This window comes from Colias philodice, chromosome 26 (genome assembly GCF_061535455.1).
Source record: "Colias philodice isolate Cphi_HAF_F1 chromosome 26, ilColPhil1 Martin Lab GWU primary, whole genome shotgun sequence".
In the NCBI taxonomy this organism is placed as follows: Eukaryota; Metazoa; Arthropoda; class Insecta; order Lepidoptera; family Pieridae; genus Colias; species Colias philodice.
In genome coordinates this window covers 821,164-842,475 of record NC_143111.1, presented here as the reverse complement: position 1 = coordinate 842,475, position 21,312 = coordinate 821,164, and the positions used below count along the sequence as shown (strand labels likewise).

The following is a 21,312-nucleotide window of genomic DNA, read 5'->3' as shown; positions in this document are numbered from 1 at the left end:
TTTCGTTTACACTAAAAGAGCACGAAATAATGCTCTTGCTCTAGCTCTATATTCGTTTGATATAAACGCACCGTCATGATGTAGCTTTTTAATGCTACCTTAAAATCGAATGAGTAGTTTTCAGTTAGATTAGACCACAGTTAGATCGTAATAAACAAAATGTATTTTCTCTCTTAAATTTATACACTGATTAACTAAAAGTTTGTTATGATGATGGCGATTCTCAGCCTCCCCGTCAATTATAATAGCATTTATACCTTATTGTATAATTAGGATTGGATTTTAAAAGTAAAGCGATATGCTGTACCTGTGCACATGAATGAGGCAAGAGCTCAAAATATTTTTACTTCTTTCAATAAGATTACGGAGACGATTATATTTTTTGAAGTCTATATTTGATACATATTCCGATTTAGCACTTTACTAATTCGTAATCTGTATGAACTATGCAACACTAATAACGTCAGGGAAATGTGTTAAGAATTGTTTTTACAGATGTGCTGACTCTACCCTGATACTTCTATTATAAGTAATGTCAAAAAAGCTACCCTTAAATCTATACTAATAATATAAAGCTGAAGAGTTTGTTTGAACGCGCTAATCTCAAGAACTACCGGTTCGATTTGAAAAATTCTTTCGGTGTTGGGTAGCCCATTTATCGAGGTAGGCAATATATCATCACGCTAAGACCAACAGAAGCGGAGCTACGGGGGTGAATCTAGTATCATATAGAGTGATAGAAATCTATTTAAATATCACGCAACGTTGTCACAGATAAACATAAAAATGGTTATGTTTCACATTAAATAATTCAAGATCAATAAAAACCGAGATGTAAACATTACTATATCATCCTTTTAATTTATCTTCGAGTCGTATATCAAAGTTAAACACGTTTTCAATCTGCTCCATGACAATACATTTCAATTAAGGCAAACTCATGTCGTTAGGTGCTGAATAAGCAAAACCGCAATCTCGTAATAATTACTGAAATTACACAACACTAGGAATATTTCTCGTATTCTGTTGACTGAAAGAACGATATAACATTGATTTCTTTACAGTCATATATGTAAATATATGAGATTTTTTAAATATCTTGCAATATACATCCCCAACTTTTTTCCTAACATTGTGATCATTACATAAAAACATACATAAATCGAATATAAAATAGCTTAATAGACGATTCAAGAAAATGTTGATACTATTGAGCATCATGCACTTCAACATTATTTCAAAATATAACTTACTTAAAAATGTTATGCACAAAATCAATAAATAGGTCAACGAGGAATAAAATGTGCTTTATAAATATCAGAGTTATAAGCCTCTTACCCCATCAGGGATGCAGCAAAGTGCTTCGCAGAGCCAATTAAATTCAAAGCCTTAAAAGCTCTCAAAGGTTAAAAAAACTGTATTTCTAGTAACAAATAAGCTTTTTACTATTTACCGTGTCGAGGCTATGTCAATAGGTGAGCTTAGAGACAGGAAATTACTTGCCTCTCTCCTAAGAAATCAATTTAATTGCTTAGATCACGAGTGAGCATTAGGTAGAATATATATATACATATATACCTATGTATATATTATGAGGTCGCAAAGGAAGTGTTGTAACCATATATTGAAACAATAAGAAAACTACGACAGAATATTGTTATTGAGAATACTAAGAAAATCATAGCTTCGAATCCTGCAGCCTATCTTCAATTCCAGTTTATGAAAAATTAATACTTACCTACTTTGCGAGCTTGATAATATTGTTATATCTCCACAGTTAATAATTTCTTCCTATTTTATCTAAGTGGCATTAATTATTATTAATAAATGACTATATAATAGAAAATAAAATAAAAAATACAAATGTAATTATTGCGCTAATTATTGCTCTAATATTTGAAGTTTAGTACCTACTCACGTTATAATATACAGTGTTATCCTAGGAACGCATTACGTGTTTCGGCATTAATTTGCTTAAAACCATCCCTTCAATTCCCAGTGTCACTCAGTGCCCTGTAGGTGACAGTAGTTTAATATTTTTTTTCTACCACATGAAAATTTATTTTTTATTTCTACCACGTTTGTAGCTAAGCTTATTAGTTAAACTATTCATGTTTTTTTTCTGGCAAAGCTAACCTTATGATATTTAGCAAATTTGTTTAGTTGTTTCGCGCGTACTTGAAGTAGTCAGAGTTTGTGTGATTCCTTGAAGTATAAAGTGATATAACAATGTCCCGGCAGTGAGTATTGCTTTTTTTCTTATTATATCGAATAAATGAATGTATTAGCTATAATATAAATATATTTTATGCTAAAAATAACTAATAGCATCTTCACTACAGCACTGAAAATATGCCGTGTCACCTGGAGGTGATACTGGGCATTATAATAACTTTATTATTCCGAATTCATTGTAAGTAATAACAAAACTGTTGTTTATATTTTGTCTAATTGCTATGTCGTGATATTGTTTTAGAGCTTATTTACGTATTACAGGTTGACGTTAGATGAGATTACCGAGGAGTTGCACGCCGGAGAAGACCCAGGCGATATTATTTTATTTCCTCCTGATGATGGTGTGGTGACTGACGAAGATAGTGGAGACGAAAATGACGCTAGTATTTTTCATTTTTTAGTCGCATGTTTTGGTCACAAGTATAATGTAAAAATAGAACTTCCGCCTCTGGAGAAAATTGTGTACATGACGAGGAAGAACAAGTCGAAATACCGAAGAAAAAAGATATTAGAAAGCTTCTGATGAAATTATTACCGCCAAGTGGCATGACAACAGCATCGTTACCATCGTATCCAACTAACACGGATTGGATCCTATCATAAAGTAGATCGCATTGGATTTGTGGATAAAAAACGGGTTTTGGCATAGAAGCAGCTTGCCAAAATGCATGGCTGATCAAAGGGCTGATGGAAACTAACTGGACCTACTACGATTTCCAGCGGAATGTGGCAACCGTAATTCTGCCTGGGGCGATTCAGCACAAAATATGAGAGTGCCCACAGAAGTGAGGAGTGCTGGAACTGTGGACGACCACTCGGCATTCGATTGCTCACATTGAAGATGCAGGTACTATCACCAACGCACTAGAAAAATGTGCGCCAAGTGCAATATCAGTTTACTTCTAAAGTGTTGGTACATGTTCCACATAAAATACCTAAGTTATATATTTTTTTTCTACTTGTTCATAAATAAATACATATTATTATAATAAAAATCGATATTTTATTCCTACCAAAAAAAGGAAAAACCTCGTTAGTCCTTTAGAGTCCTAAGTTAAAACAATGCCCAGTGTCACCTGTAGGTGACACCCCCATAAAAAAAATGGGGGGTAGAATTAATTTTTTTGTTCTTTGTTTTTGTCTTCGCCAGATGTATCTAAACTATTTCAGTAAAAGAGAAATGCAAAATTGCTATTAATTTAGACATGGGAATTGAAGAGTTAAAACCATACCCGCTTCCATAGCAAGGCAATTAAGCCTTCCTTGAGGATTTGAGGTCATAATTTATCCACTTAAAAGCGTGTACAAATTAGTCTACCTTTATGTAATACCTAAAACAATTTGTTTCATTTCAAATTCAAACACGATAAAGTATTTGTGTTTGTTTTAGATTTAGTCAGCGTGGTAGGTGTAATTTTTTTATACAAAGCAAATAGTTTACATCAAATGTCCTGTTTTTATGTTTTAATAAAACTTTGTTTACATTGTGTCTACAAAATAACAAAAGGGAAAAATGAGAGCAAAGGACTAATACACTTATTATTCTTTGTATAATCACAACATTATTATAACTTATATATCGGTAGCACTGTCCGGGCTTTCGTTTGATTTATTCGTTGAATATCATTACCATCTCGAATGTTAGCTGTTTGTAATGACAATGATACTATTTATCGAGGTCTATTTATTGCCTTATCATTTATGTTTCTCGTGTATTTTTAGCTGATTTGTTATTGTCTGCCATTCAAGATTATTCTGGATACATAATATTATTAACGTAAAATGCTATGTGGAAATCAATCCATCATGTTTTCGGAGAGTCATGTTGAAGACTGATATGAATCAAATATAATAAAAACTTCCGTACATTTTTTCGGGAAGCCATCTATCTACTGAGTGTACGTTCCAAACGACCGTTCGTGTAAAAATATTTATTTAATTATGAAAATTTTGATTTTCATAATCACGAATCACGATCAATTTTTTAAATTAAAACAGAAATACTTCAAAATTTATTGTCACATCGATTTAATAAAAACATAGAGCTGTTAATAAAAGAATAAAAAATTCAAATAAAAAAATCTGCATATTGTATTTCCCGGTGATTGGTCATTATGTTAATATTGTGTTGGATAACTAAGCATTTTGTTTGTGTTTGTATGTTCTTTGAGAAAAACTTATTTTCATACAGCCTCCTGCACATTCTCTTAACTTAGTGGGTCTTGAAGTACCTAACGAAAGTAAGAAGAAAACTCTATAGTCTATACTAAGAGGAATTATTTCTTAATGATCGATACATCATTAATACATATTCGAGTAGGTACATGTGAAGTGTAAAGTCCCGTGTACCCTAGTTAGGTATGTGGCCAATATGGGGCAGATGCAGTATTCATACGTACAATGTTAATCTTTCTGTGTCCTGCCAGACTGTGACATTTTTTTTCATTGTTTCCACGATGAATCGAACCCGTAGAACCGTTCTACGGTGAAACGTTAACCACTGTACCAGGGAGGCGGTCAGTGTAAGAATGTACTTACATCATATTATGAACTTAGCAACTAAATAGCTACTTCATTCTATTGAGAAATGAAATAGCATGAAAGCTGAGATATGTATGATCTATGAACGGAAGAAAAACGTATTTTTTAGATGTTGAAGCATTCGTAAGGTGTAGTTTTCTCGATTGTCGATATATTTCTAACGTGTACTAAAAATGAATTTAAAATGCGTTATCACTACTTTTCTGATAAAAACTGCAAATGTATGTAATTCGGTCAATTTATGAATAAAGAAATAAAGGCATAAAGCGATAAAATTTTAATTAGCATAAAATAAATAATTTACCTACCTATTGTTTTGTCAGTAATAATGGGTTACATTAAAAGATAGAAAGAACAAATTCATTTTCCGTAAACTATTATTTATTGCCTTTTGTAGGAGAATAAATAATAATAGACTGTTAATAGATTATTGTTAAAAAAGATAAACCATTGCAGGTTTCTGAATAAAATGATTATTATATTTAATTATTTGTTGATAGAAATCTGGGAAGAGACTAGAGATAGAACTTGTAATATTTATTTATTTAAAACACACATTAACGTTACAGTCTCCCAATACGATAGTGGTAATATCATAAAGACCGTGACGTTTTGGGGTTTTATGAATAACCAAAAGCATCAAGCTTTTTTTATCTTATCTTTGCAAAGAGAAATGCGCTGTTTGTTGTAATATCTAGAATATATTGTAATTTTATAATAACATGAAATATCTAAAGAAATATCATAGAAATTGTTTTCTCTGAAGTTGCATGTATTGTAGGTATATTTAATTTATAGTTTTAGAACTACAAAATGTTTGTGGAAAGTGTAATCTGCATATTACTTCGCCAACTTATACTCAAACAACGTGAGGAAAAAAAATATCATTGAGTAAAACCCCGTGAGGAAACTGACGTAGATGATCCGTGATAGAGTCTTTTGGTGTGGTATATTGGGAATAAAATATCAATCAATGACGATGATTATGAATGATGAATGTCTACTATACATAGGTAGGTACTATTCGAATAGAGGACTTTAATTTTTAGCTTTTTCTGACTAAATTTCAAGCTAGAGCGTTTATGTAGAGTTTGTATTCCTATAATAATTGTAAAATGTATCAAAAACCGTTTTATACCTAAAAAAAATTAAAGTTCGTTATGTTAATGGCTCTACATGTGACTCTATGAAAAAACATCGAGCTAGAGCATTCCCGCAGTGCAAAAGTTAGACGTTAACCATACAGACTGTTTAAACTTACTATGTAAGGACATTATCAATGGCAGGGACGTAAAAATGCATGCGTCGAAGTAGGATCGAGTCGAGACTCGTTGGCGACGGGGGGCTGGCCAGCACTCTGTCGAGTTGCGTCGAGCCGAGTGGATGTGTCGCTCTTGCACGTGAATAAAGACGATACATGCCTCCTACGTGTTTTTTCATTAATTAAAACTCGTGTGACAATGCAACTGTTACGATAAATAGTGTTAATTTTATTTCCAAAATAAATAATGGTATGTTTTTTTAAGTGCTAAAGTGTAATGTGATGATGTTTTGCGTGGAGTGGTGTTCGGGTGTGGGGTGACAATGCGCGAGGGTGTGTTAGTGCTGGTGGTGCTGGCGGCAGCCTGGGGCTGCCCCGGGCCGCTGCCGCAGGGCTGCGCGTGCACAGACGGCGGCACCAGGCTCACTTGCCGGTCAGCTGATCTGCAACACTTGCCGCCGTTGAATGATCGGCTACTTGTGCTGTGAGTAAAGATCTACATAATGGGATTATGGAAGAAAAATAACTAAAATAATAGTATTTAGCGATAATTTATTATAATGTTTACTCAGATTAAGTTTCAATTTGTAATTGGCAAGAGCAATAAAATAATAAATAAATGAAAAACTCTCTCTTTGGAAACGTTTGATGCATACTTTGGCTGGAGCGAAATACGTTTTTAAAAAGTTTACAGGCGGGATACTTCGCATGCATATTATTAATTTGTTTATTATTCATATAAAATCTAAATAATCTGCTACATGTATCATGATTCACACATGTTTGACCTGGCGGGAATTAAAATCATGGTCACCAGCTGCAAAAACCCAGTGACTCTACATTTTATAATTGAGTATGAATGGCAGTATTTGCAGTTTAGGTGACGTCTGGAATTTTAAAATTTTGTTACATATTTTGTTTAAAATAAGAGTTAGTTCTTTTGTTATTTTTATTATAAGATGTCTGGATAGTGACCATTTAAAAGAGAGCTTTCGTTATATGATTAGCACTATGTTAGTACTCCAGTGGGAGGCCGGTTTTCAAACTTTCATAATTTTTAAGGATTTTATTAGACAGACAGACATTATGATTTCAGCGATATTATAATAAAATTTCATCCCAAAATATATTACATACTTATTGTTCCCAAAGCAATAATAATAAAACAGAAGCTAAATAAAGGCTGTAAAGACAAACCTCAGGCTGTATCGTAGATCGTGCGACGGGATGAAGCTGTCACTACTCACTGCCTATTTACTTATCCAAGACTTATTCAATCTATAAAGTTGAGCCATCAATCTATATATAGTATATAGATGTGTATATCACAATGAGTGATAGATATACAGAAGCTTACATAATATATTGTTATTATTTTGTTCTAAAAATGCATTCATATTTAAATTTATTTGAATTTAAATCTTTTATTAATTATAGGTATTGTATCCTTTAAGATGTAATTCTTTCCCTTGTTTAAAAATTAATTAACAGATTTAAAAATGTATACTGCCTAGGCTAGCTTAGACATCTTCATAAAGTAATAAGCTCTACAAAAATTCTACAATATATATTTTGAGCTGTGTTGTTTCTATTTTAAAACAGTTAAATAACTATATAAAAACACCTTTATATTATGTTATATTTAGGCGCTTCCAGTGAGCTATATCTGCGTCCGCCGGGGTCGAGTGTAGTAGTATAGAACACGATTGCTTTTTATTACTAAATCCATTTTATACATTCTGTCTGTAGTCTGTACACCTCGTCTGTGATGCTATGAATTTCTGATATTATACCGTGTTACAATATATATTCATGTATTTAAATGGACATCTGTGGATATGATCACTTTATTAGTAATGTGGTAAACGGAATAACTAAAACAAAAAACAATTTCTAACAAAATGTAGAGCTATATATTTTAGTTTTTTTTTGGTTAAGTAACTTAATTAAAAGTAAGACTGGCTACTTACTCTGGCTTCGCTTGGGTTGAACGGGGATAAAACTGAAAAATATCCCACGTCTTTCAGGAATAATGTGGGTAGCAGAAAAGGGATGGCTGTTTTTGAGTTATCCGTACAAGTATATAAAATCAAATATTTATCTATACTAATATTATAAAGCTGAAGAGTTTGTTTGTTTGAACGCGCTAATCTTGGGAACTACTTGTCCGATTCGAAAAATTATTTCGGTGTTTGATAGCTCATTTATCGACGGTCTTCAAGCGTAGAGTGAACAGGTAGTAGGTACCTTGAACAGGTACCTTCTAGGGAAGCGCGTTCCATCTTAGACCATATCTTAGCTTAACATCAAGCGTTTCCCTATTCCCAATAAAAAAAGAAGGCTATAGGCTATATATCATCACGCTAAGACCAACACGAGCGGAACACTGCGGGTAAAACCGCGGAGCACAGCTAGTTCTTTATAATATGCAGACACAGATGGATAAGCAAATTACGTGTTATTTTCACTTGCTTATTAGTCACTGGGAGATTAGATATTTGGTAGAGTCACCCAGTCAAATTGGTTCGTAAAGTGTAATTAAGAGAAAATTATGAAAAACATAAATTTAAGAATTACATGGAAAAGAAATACACGACTAACAAAATAAATAATATGATTTAATAAATATCTTTAATCACGAGGATGGAGTGTAACAATCAATTATTATAATTTCACATATTTAATTCTATTAGAGTGACGTTTGGCCTACTTGGCTGCTCATGAACTTACGACACAATAAATATTAAATTAAGATGGCGCAGAACATACAAATAGGTATATATAAAGGAAAACAAAACAAGGAACTTATAATATTGCCCTAGTTTTACTTCTAAGGTTTCATAATATGATATCTTATCTTATATATAAAAATGAATCGCAAAATGTGTTGGTAAGCGCATAACTCGAGAACGGTTGAACCGATTTCGATAATTCTTTTTTTATTATATTCCTTGAAGTACGAGGATGGTTTTTATGTAGAGAAAACGTAAACATGTACCACGGGCGAAGCCGGGGCGGACCGCTAGTTTATTATAAAGATCTTAATATTGTAAATATAATATTGTACGTGAAGAAGACTTATGAGAAATAATAATATTACACCTAGTTTACACTTACCGTAGCAGGTGAAATGGGATTATAGAGCATGTATTCTTTATCAGTAAAGTAGGTTATAAATTTTATTAATTTACTCAAAATTACGTTTCATAGGTTTTCAGGAAAGATCTAAAAACTTCGTGTTATCTGTACGATTATGTAGGTTTAAATTAACTAAAGGTAGAGCTTTCATTCATTTGGATATGATAAAATATTCTTCATTATTTCAATTTCTTAGATATTCGAACTTCGACGGATAGTAGGTATTGCATAAAAGAAGCAGGTAAGTTTACATTAAGAAAAATACTTTTCATTCCATAAGAAGGATATTATATTTCAAATACCTATAATATAACAAATACATACATAGATACGAATTGCTAAAATTAGACTGATATAAAATATAAGTTCTACTAGGTCATATACTTAAGAGCTATCCAGATAAGCCTACTTCTCTTATGAGTTTTATCAAAAAGGTTATTTACTTGTTTCGAACAACATGTTGTTTGGTAAATACAGGGCAAGTTATCTACAGGATAAGTTATCGCAGTCGCTTAATGTCATGGTTTCCAAGTAAATGTAACTTAGTTAACTTGGATTATTTAGTATGATAATTTCGTTTTCAGTTATCTATACATATAATAAAATCGTAGGAAAGTCAAAACTGTACATTGAATATTTTTTTAAAAGAATACATAATCCATGATCTATAATCGATATAGAAGCCAAAAACATAGTTTTTAGAATTTTTGTCTGTTTGTCTGTTTGTCTGTTTGTCTGTTTGTCTGTTTGTCTGTATGTTTGTCCAGGCTAATCTCGAAAAGTACTGCATAGATTGACTTCAAATTTTGCATGAATATTACTAACAGGTCGTGTGAGGCTTTTTTAAACATATTATCATGCTATCACCTCCGGGGGAGGAGCTGTGAACCTTTTTTTTTCTTACGTATTCCGTGTATTACGACAGCGTACAATCTAAAGACTCATGTTTAAATGTTGGTTTCGGGTAAGCCATGCTATTATCTAGCTTTACACAATAAAAACTATGTCATTTACGTAATTTGGGCAGAGAATCAGTTTAATGAATTTATTAGTATACAAATTTGAAACAGCGCCATCTATGAGATTTCGTAAAAATCAAATCAATTTACATGTTAACACTACTGGACACAATGTTAAAAATTAATAATTTAAATATAATTATGTTATTTATTTATTTAACTCTTTAACCCATATCTTCCCTTCCCTATAAGGTGCGCTTATAATTTTATTCGTGTGAACTGTGAATATACTACATTTTTAAAAGTGAGGGTAGATGTTTATTATTTTAAGTCAAACTAGACACCATTACAGTTAATCTAATATTGATTGTGTTCATTGGTTACATTTTTAAAAATCTTCGTGTTTTAAAAATTCGATAACGAGGCGGGACTCGAACCAGCATTCTTTAGTGGTCGAATTTTTTATATTCTTTATAAATTTATTGTTTATGAATTTATATTTATAAACAATAATACAAAAAGGTTAGTTCGTTGATAATTATTATTCCTTCATCATTTACATGTTGTAAGTAAAAATATACTTTGACTGTTAATACTTTTGTTCAGTATTTACCTGTATGATTATTGCTTGGTAATTAATATATTTTCATGTCGTATACCTAATTAAAAACATAAGTTTGATGTGAAACTAGCTGGATTTATTTTTACACACTCACAGTCTTATATTTTGTGTTAATGTTAAAATAGTATTAATAGTGTACAAATCATAATATTTTTTCACAATTAAAAATATTTCCTTTTTTTTGATGGTGTTGGCATCGAATTAAACCGCGCTGTCGTTTCGTTCACAAAAAGTGAAGTTATGAGGACCGAATATGTAGCCGCCTCAACTTACGGAAACGAGAGTAACCTGCGTTGTCTGTTAGTTATTGTATAGTCGAATTTAACGTTACATGGAAATTGGAATCTAATTATATGTATACTTATATACTTATATTAAATCTGTAGAGGTCAATTCTGTACATTAAATATATTTCCTAAATAACTATCACGAGGTGATTAGGGATCGACACTGACGCCAAAAATTTTTCCGTCTGTCTGTCTGTATAACCGTTATAGAAACAAAAACTACTCGACGGATTTAAACGAAACTTGGTACAATTATTTTTCAAATTCGTGAGCAGAGCAGTAACTCCATTTTTAAGCTTTCGTCGCGTGTGCAACCTACGGGTTAAAGCTACACAGAAATCAAGTATGAAAGAAATGTTCTCCATATTATATAAAAAATATCTCCCGACATCATAAATGTCTATCTTTTATGGTTGAGCTTAGGAGTTCAAAGCTTTCTGATTATATTTGTCTACTAGCTGTGCCCGCGACTTCGTCCGCGTGGAATAGTGACTATGGGACCTATGACCATGGGCTCAGGGTGGGGCAAGAATAATTGTTTTTATTTTCATGCTTCCACTCCCACGCCCACTCCCAGGCCCACGCCAACGCCCACGCCCACTCTTCCTACACTTCACAATTGGTACCTACCAGATCAAAGCCAGGGTAAGCGCCCCACCCAGCCCCACCGTGGCTACGCCCATGCTGAATTACTACTTAACATACAATTATTGAGTAAATACGTACTACCATAAATAATTAAAAGAATTGTTATTAAAGTTTCTTACTAAACTGAGCTAAAAAACTTACGTACCAACTTATTAAAGAAAATCAAGAAATGAAATGCCTAACCTATACCAAATAGTTACTACATAATATTGTAATTAAAAATTATGATTAGTATATAATATCGAAAATCAAAAAAGAAATGCCTAACTAATTCTACGTAAAATTTATTTTAAATTATGTCATATTATTTTTTAGGAACCAGGGGGGGAGAGGAGCAAATTCTATTTCCTTCCTTTCTTAAATGGATGTTTTTAATAATGTATGGTGTAGCCACTGATCAGCTTAATCGATACTCAATTTTTATCAAATCCAGCAACAAATCCAAATTAGATGTTTCCTGTCTCACGCACGTAACTAAACCGTTTAATCGAAGAAAAGTGTATAGAAAAAGGAATAAATAATTTCATAAACTTCCCGACGATCTTTAAAAATAAATTATTATATCATTTTTTTCATTCCCACTTTTACCCCTATGTAGGTATAATAAGTGGATGAACCGATTTTGATACAATTTATCTAAGAACCAGCGTCGGAAAATATGCTGCCTAACAAAAAAAAGCCGCATCTAATTCGGTTTACCTGTTAGCCAGCTACGGTGCCATAGACAGACACACACACACACACAGAAATACATAGCAGTCAAACACATAACACCCGTCTTTTTGCGTCAGGGGTTAAAAATATAATACGACATAATTTAAAGGACATTTTATGTGGAAAATTTACCTATTAGAAGTAACCATAATGTTAATTTGACCCCGCCCCCCCCCTACTACCTCAGCTTACCCCCAAACCCTTGGGGAATTTTGATATGATCATCTGGACATGTAAAGGAATAACTGTAGCGTATAACAGATAAATTACGTTTTATCGTACACTGTACAGTGTACAATAGAATGCCTTAGCAAATGTTCGCCGTGATTACTTATAAATTGTCATAACTTTTTTATTTATGAACCGATTGACATAAATTAAACACTAAATGTTAAATGAAGATTACCACAATACATTAGTGAAAACCGCATCTAAATCGGATAAGCCGTTTCTGAGATTAGCGTGCACAAACATACATACAAACAGACAAAAAAAATTTTAACTACAGTTTTGGGTTCAAGATCGATTTAATAATAACACCTGCTAATTTTTTTCTACATATTTTCATTGTACAGACATCGCTTTTCCACAATTTCACTTCACAACGAGAATTGCGGCTCACAGCTGACCGCGAACGGCATGTACTATCCTGTGAGACCGAAACCTTCACTGAGAGGGTATAACGTCTCACAGCTGACCGCAAATGGCATATTTTATCTCGATAATCTGAAACTTTTACTCAATATGAAGACCGTTTGACAAATGATGGGGTGCACCATAATATTATTCGATCTCTTGAAGATGAACATGAGCATAAGCATTTTAGCATTTTAATAGTATATGTTAATTAAAACATTATAAACTTATATCAGTGCCTACCTAGGTTCTAACCTAATATTAGTTTAGAATACATATTAGTAAATACGACCTTTCAAATTCTTTTAAATGTATTTTCAGCAAGACGTACACTAGTCATTTAGTCATTTTTTTTTTCACTATAGGTATATACATTTATAAAAGTTCATGTACTTATGAGAAATTTATTATAATAGATACAATCTTTTCTTTTTCTTATTACACTATAATGTCTTAAAATAATATTGTCATCCGTTCAAATAATATTTGTAATATGATCGTTGTAATTTCCTGTAAGCAAAGATACATAAATGATTTTTGTCGTAAGCAATTTTAGAATTAAGAGTTTTCAAACTATGTATTCTTTGTTGGAAATTCAAAATAAAAAATAAAATAAAATAAAAAATAAATAAGCAATGACTAGAGTAGGGACGCGAATATTACCATTATTTGAGACAAGATTATTTGAGACAAGTACGATTAATAAGTTTGTTGAATGAAAGATTAAGAATTGAAACTATTTGGTCTCTTGAAACGGACGAATAGCGAGAGGCCCGTCTTACTGTAGACAGATTTCGAGTCTTAATGACTTAGAGGTAAACATAGAAGATCAATCTACGAATTCGGTGGTGTGGTCCGACAAATATAAAAGTGGGTTTGCTTATAACCTCACAATTGATTACAGATCATCTTCTGTATAGGCGATATTAACGTAGTATGTTCTTTTTGTAATGCTTTAAAGAGGAGTAAGGAGTCGGCTTTCGTTTGAAAATACACCAGAACCTTTGAAATCACTACTTTTAGAGGAACATGTGCAATCTAAACAGTTCTTAGACAATATTCGCTCTTATAGTAGTGCGTTTTAAATGATCCTTTGGTGCTCAACAATTATCAGAGGATCCTTTCATGCTTACTTTTAAGATACAAGATCAAGTTTATCATTTGATAGGATCCCTTTTGCCTGAAGGCCAACCTAAGTTTCTTCAAATATATTTTGTATTCGACTACAACGAATAGTCGAATACAAGAAATCAATATTTCTCGAATTTAAAATATTACAATTTTTCCTACGGTAGGGCGACGAATGTATTTTCGCATAGTAACGGAGGGGAACTCACGGGGGGTCGAGTGACGCGGGCCACGTACCACAAACATGCTTAGTTTGTTGTACCGAGCGCGAAAGAAAGTCATCGTGTTTTTAGTAAAATTACTATGTAAACTAACGTAATTTAATACTTAGGTACATATTATATAATGATGCGCTCAAACTGTTAATCTACATTTAATTTAGATTATTATTTGAATTACTAAGTAATGTAGAATTTAAATCAAATTCACTCATGTTTTCCTCAGATTTTCGATGTCCTCCGATTTTAAGATTTTCTTATCAGAGTATTCAATTTTAATGTAGTTAATTTTTATAAGAGACAATTAAGAACATTCAAAAATAAAGTGTCACGTATTTTTTTTAAACGACGAATGACGAAAAACGACGTAATCGCGGACGAAGTCGCGGGCAACAGCTAGTCTATAATATAACTGACTATAATGTAACTGATTTTAAGAAGATTCAAGATATGTACTACTCGTATTTAGTGATAGTTAAATTTTTATCTTAAACTATTAGTTTCTAAGTTGTTGAAAAAAACAATAAATTTTATTTGAAAATTTTGTATTATCTACATAGGTAGAAAAAAATTATAATAGTATTATTTCTGTAATATGCACTTTTTTATATAATAGCCTTAATAAATAACTTGATAAAATAAATATGTAGTCACATTTTTTTATTCAAAACCGGGTCGATAAACCAAGCGTTGATGTCTTTTGTATCGATTTTTTTCCACTCACGCGCAACGTTGATTGATGACACTGATTTGTAAAGCGTATGAAATAATTATATTGTACGCGTAAGAATAAATTGTGTTTTGTAATATAAAACTATTGCATTTTTAGTTTTGTAACTGAGAAAATGCTTTTCCTATGTACAATATAATATTAATATTAATCTGCGGAATTAATGGAAAATACTTTATTCAGTTCTTAAGTTTTATTAATTAAATCAATATATCTTCAAGATGTATCTTTAATACATAGATCATCAATCATCATCAATAATATAGAGTTTTATGATATTGTTTCAAAAATGAACTTATGACGTCATCAATTTACCAAATAAGAACCTTTATAATAATCCGAAATTATATCTTCATATCGGTAATCCCATTAATGTTTAGAAAGCCTCAACACCAAATCTAATTAGCTTAATATATTCAGTGTGCGGTAATAGGAATTATAATTATGGTTCATTTTCGGTACAAGAGTGTGTAGGTGTTGGTGTGAAGACAAGAAATAGCAGATAATTAATTAGCAAGATAATTTACATGTTATTTGAAATTAAATTAAATTCTGGTCGATAAAAGTAATATTTGATCAATATGCTGTACTCGTATCCGCCAACCCGCACTTGGCCAGTGTGGTGGATTATGGCCTGTACCCTCATAGGAGGCCCGTGTCCCTGCAGTGGGAACATATTATATGGGCTGATGAAGATGATGCTGTACTCGTATGTCTTTTGACAAAAGCGTTCTTGTAAAAGGCATTATGCTATTTCTAATAAAACTAAATTATAAGTATTTGAGTGTATCATAAAAAATTGATATGTGTATTCGGAAAATATGAAAATTTTATTGAAGCACCATTTTTTTCTAAATGATTATTTTCTAGTATAGTACGATAATGATATTCGAGACGATGACTGTGGTGAAGATTGTAGTTATTAGAATATAATAATTATTTTTTGTAATTTTGAGAGACAAATATACTTACCCATTTGTATGTTGACATTGTTTTTATCCAATATATTGAAGAAAAAAAGTCAAATCACAGATACAAGGTATATTATGAATTCTTTAAGGAAAATTGGGCAAATACGTGTGTCCTTAAAGATTCAGTTTCGATGTGCCGATGTCTGGTAACAGCAGATAGGTATGTCGAGGCCGAAACGCGGAATGGTTTAATTCTATTTTCCTTAAAAACCTTATTTATTTCGTAAGGCCCTAAAAAGAGGAATTTAGTTGAAATTGGTTTCTTGAAGTTTTAATGGTTTATCGATATAGGTTGACGTCATGAAGAGGATACGTAAGTTACAATTTATAAGTCCTTTATAAATTATGTAGGTATAAAATTTATTAAAAAAACTGATTTTATTGTATGAATTAACATTTATAAATATAAAAAAGAATGCTATTAGTACCACTTGTATTTTCTCCTTTATTTTAAGTTAATTAAATTAAACTGATCTAAGTTTATAAGAATGATAAACTGTACCTACTGCAAATCACTGCACCAATGATTTTTTGTGCCAGGTTATACATATATACACTTCCTTTAATCTACCTGTATATCACATATACATGATGTTTCATTAAAAAAGCGATGTGTTTCCCCACCCTCTGTAATAATGATGAAATAAGAGAGGCGTAACCTTTTATAATTGACTTGAAGGCAGATAATTTAATGCTCTTTAGCGGGCAATTAATAAAGATTATTTATGAATATAATTTTACCGACTCTGTTGTGATAAGGAATTAGGTCGGCAAATGAAAGAGATTTATTGCGTATTTTTGTTTAATTTATTTATAGATGTTTATTAATTTATCAAACGATGCAATAAATTATGTTTAAACATTAGGAAGCTTTTGTTCTCAATATAAAGAATGAGGAAGAAAGACGAATATGTGGGAACCTAAGGTCGGAACAGTTTTGTATGTCTGATGATATTTATAAATTAAAGATTTTAAACGCAATTTAATGACACTCGTACTCGACACTCGACACTACAAATAGAACTCGCCTCGTGTAATCTGATAAAACACTATTCATCTTAAATATTATCTTTTTATGCCGATTGAAGTGACTTTCTAGGAAATAAATATTCTATCTATCTCATACTATTGTTAATTTATAGTATACTATAGAATCTTTTTTTTCTTACAATGTTTCATGCATAAAAGATGTTAAGAACATTCATTCGGCTGTTTTTATTAATCAAAATGTTTACAACACCATTCATTTCAATGAAATAGATAATAACAACTCTAAAGTTTCCTTTAGAAATACATTTCCATTGATGCTTCTGTGGGTGGTAGTTATCAGTTGAACGCAGGTCTGGGCTATCTATTTATAGCGTGGAGGGAGGGGGGGGGGCAATCAGATGCAACCACCCAGATTACACCCCGCTCAGAACGCATAGACACACCCTGTGAAACTTCAACTATTTATAGATTTTAAACAGCTTTCAGCTTTGAGTATGTGAAAAAGTAAAATGGAATAAAGTTTATCGTAAAACTAGCTTTCCGCCCGCGGCTTCGCCCGCTTTGTCTAATATGTACCTAGTAATTTTATACTAAAACTCTTGAATCACTTTATCTATTAAAAAAAAAACCGCATCAAAATCCCTTGCGTAGTTTTAAAGATTAAAGCATACAAAGGGACAGAGAAAGCGACTTTGTTTTATACTATGTAGTGATTATAAGCGCGAAAAAAGGTTAGAAACTGCTGAATTGTATTTGAAAGTCCTTTCACTAGTGGGACATACTTATAACAAAACTTAAATACAACTAACTACAATGTATGAGTACAGTCACAGATTAGATAATAGTTACATACAGTGCAGTGAATATAGGTACCAACTATATTTTTTGTAGGTATCTAACTGAGCAGCTTAAAAAAGCTTTGTTGCGCGCGCTGGTGTCTGTGTTTTCATTGTAATTTATTTGATTCAATCCAATTTTACAGTTATATTAGCAGGAGGTTTACCGAACTAATCATTGGTTGAATATACAATTTTATAAGTACAAAGTACTAAATTTTTTTTTCTTGTTACAATACTATGTCTGCTTCATATACCACAAGATAGACAACACGCTATTTTCAGGATAAAGTTAACAACTACAATGATTAGGGACTTTTACAAGTGTCTGTTTTGTTAGGAAAGGGACAGACGGGATGACAATGTGTATTATGAGCCGAATACAAACAGGTTTTAAGTACTAAACTGTCACTCAATGGAAATAAACTTTAATTAAGTGGCCATTAAACTTTTAAATGATTTTATATTGTTTTGAATATTTTACAGCGATCGTGGTAATGAGCTGACTGTAACGTGATATGTTTTGATATGGTAATATAAACTATAGCTTTATTCTTTTATTGGATTCCTATTATTGGAAAAATTATCACGTTATATTATTAGGAAAGATAAGTGCTCGTTAGATTATCGTATCATTAAACACCGTATATGGACTGATGATGATGACGATGATGATAACGCTGTAAGTGCTCATATCAATTATAAAATCACATGTTGTTCTTATAAAAGTATTCTATGTTTAATTGTAAATATTTAAGGTCTATTTTCAAGTTGTGTAGGTAGTCGTTTCATCTTTGCAAGGACGTTGGACAAAGGCCTCCCTCAAGATTTATAGATCTCAAAGAGTTCAGAGATCAAAGATATTGTTTGACAGTATAAATGTACATTTGAATTGAAAATAGTTTAAGTGGAATATTCAAGTAAAAGGGAATTATAAATTTTGTATTATTTATACGCAACCTTATTTCGAATTTTCCTATCTTAGTCGATGTTGAATATTTAATTATACATAAGTATCTAGTTTATGTTACATTACATTATATTACACTTACTTTCCGCCCGCGATTTCACCCGCGTTTTCAAAGAAAAACCCGCATAGTTCCCGTTCCCGTGGGATTTTCGGGATAAAAGTAAAACCTATCCTATGTGTTAATCCAAGTAACCCTCATTCATTCATTCATTGTGATCAGTTCAGTAGTAAATACTACTGAACGCGTGCGTGCGCGAGCGTGAAAGAGTAACAAACATACATACACATACATCCATCCTCACTTTCGCATTTATAATATTAGTAGGAAATAGGATAGGATAGGATAGAATTAACAACTTTATATCTGCGACTGCCACCTCCAAACAAAATCAAGTGCCAAAATCTTACATCCTCGAGCTTAATGTCTTAAACGCGATTAACCATTGTACTAAGTGAATAGTATAGTTATATTTATACAGGCCATTACTGGATGCTCCAAATACAAGCGTTAAATGAATTCTTGGAGACAAGAAGAATGCTAGACCATTAGTATGTGTTGTTCGCGATATTTCGCTGAACGCTCTGTGTAGAGTGTTATTTTAGTATGTATGTCATTTGTTAATTAATAAACTCGGGATGTAGGTATTCAGGATGGTGAATACAGGTTGTAAATGTGGAGTGTATTGCGCCAGCGCCACACACACACATGCACACTGTATATTTGTTACATAAGTTTTATGTTACTGTTATTAACGTGTATATATCAAACAAATAAAAATTGGTACATGAAATAAATATTTTTTTCATTTTCATTGCGTGGTTTATGAGTTATAAGATGCAGATAGAGACAGACGGAGAGAGGTGGTCTTGGTAGTATTTATCATTTACACTGTTAAAATATAATTTAAAATAATGGTCAACTTAAATATAGAAAGAATGAAGGATTTATAAGTTGGAATTCACTATTGAAAGCTTTTGAAAGCAGCTTTAAGTAAAATGAACAAATCTTTGTATTAGAATATTATGCATCACTCATGCTTACTAAATGGAGATGAAGGTTAGAGGAGCGTGAAGTTTTAATATTTTTAAATGTGTTTATCTTAAAAAGAATAAAGGCTTAAAAAAACCATTAAAAAGAATTAAAAACGGAAATATAATATGTGTAGTTTTTCTTTAATGTGACTCGGTCGTCACTGCGAAGATATATTAAAACAAAAATGCTCATAAAATAAAAACTACTGGGCCTATCCGAATAAAATTTTTATGGGACCAATTCAACACCATCCCGCATCGAACAAAAAAAGAATCACGTAAATCGGTTCAGAAACCACGGAGTAATCGGTGTACATACATAAAAAAAAAAAAAACATACCGGCCGAATTGATAACCTCCTCCTTTTTTTTGAAGTCGGTTAAAAAATAATGTCGTATCTGTATTAAGTGGCGCCGAGAAACTTTTGAACAAATATGATATAAAATAATAAATAAATAAATATTATAGGACATTATTACACAAATCGACCTAGTCCCACAGTAAGCTCAATTAAGGCTTGTGTTGTGGGTACTAGGCGACGATAAATATAATATTTAATAAATACCTATATAGATAATAACACCCAGACCCAAGAACAAATAATTGAGTTCATCACACAAATATTTGCCCTGACCGGGGATCGAACCCGGGACCGTCGGCTCAGTAGGCAGTTACTTTACCACTGCGCCAACCGCGTCGTCAAATAATGAAAAAGCTTATTAAAAGGTTTTAGGTTAAATAAAATATTTACAATTTACTGTTTTATATTAGCTAATGCTATTCCAAGAGAAATTCAATTTTAATTATTTCTTCAGTTACTCATAATAATTCTTCAGTTGGATTCAAAAGACTCAAAAATAAATACTATAACATTAATTTACCTTTGATTTGATCAATGCTATTACTACTACCAATCAATAGTATAAACTCTATTAAGTAATTTATTTATCTTATCTTAAAAATGATAAACTCTAGTGAAGTTAGAGTGCGCAGCTCCTTTATTGCTCTCAATATGGGATCTCAATGGGAAAATGTTTCAATAAAGGACTCTTCCTTTATTGAAAAATTTTCCCAATTTCTGTCACATCAACACACCAAAGTTAGACTTTCAAATTAAAAATCATACCTATACAAGAATATTGGTAGGTAACATATACCTATAACAGAACAACACTTTTAATTCTATAAATTTACTGAGCTGTCTACATAAACTCATTAGCACGAACAAAACCGCAGGCGGTCGTATTACCTACGCCATAACATCCATTGAGCTTCAAGTAGATTCATTTACTTCATATAAATCTCACATACCTACATTTCAATCTATGTTCACGCGTCAATCCCAACTTGTATATGATCTATCCTTCTATGGCTATTCGTATAATTAAGGCCACAG

The 21,312-nt window shown here is 31.9% G+C and overlaps 1 protein-coding gene across 1 annotated transcript in view; it reads left to right on the top strand.

Moving 5' to 3' along the window:
- Nucleotides 1-6,121: 6,121 nt before the first annotated feature.
- The window catches only part of rk (G-protein coupled receptor rickets), a 90,014-nt gene continuing 74,823 nt past the window's right edge, over nt 6,122-21,312 (top strand). The window contains exon 1 of the mRNA XM_089711139.1: nt 6,122-6,521. Within this exon, the coding sequence (XP_089567265.1) occupies nt 6,361-6,521 (161 nt within the window). The 5' untranslated portion in view covers nt 6,122-6,360. The remainder of the gene's footprint in view (nt 6,522-21,312) is intronic.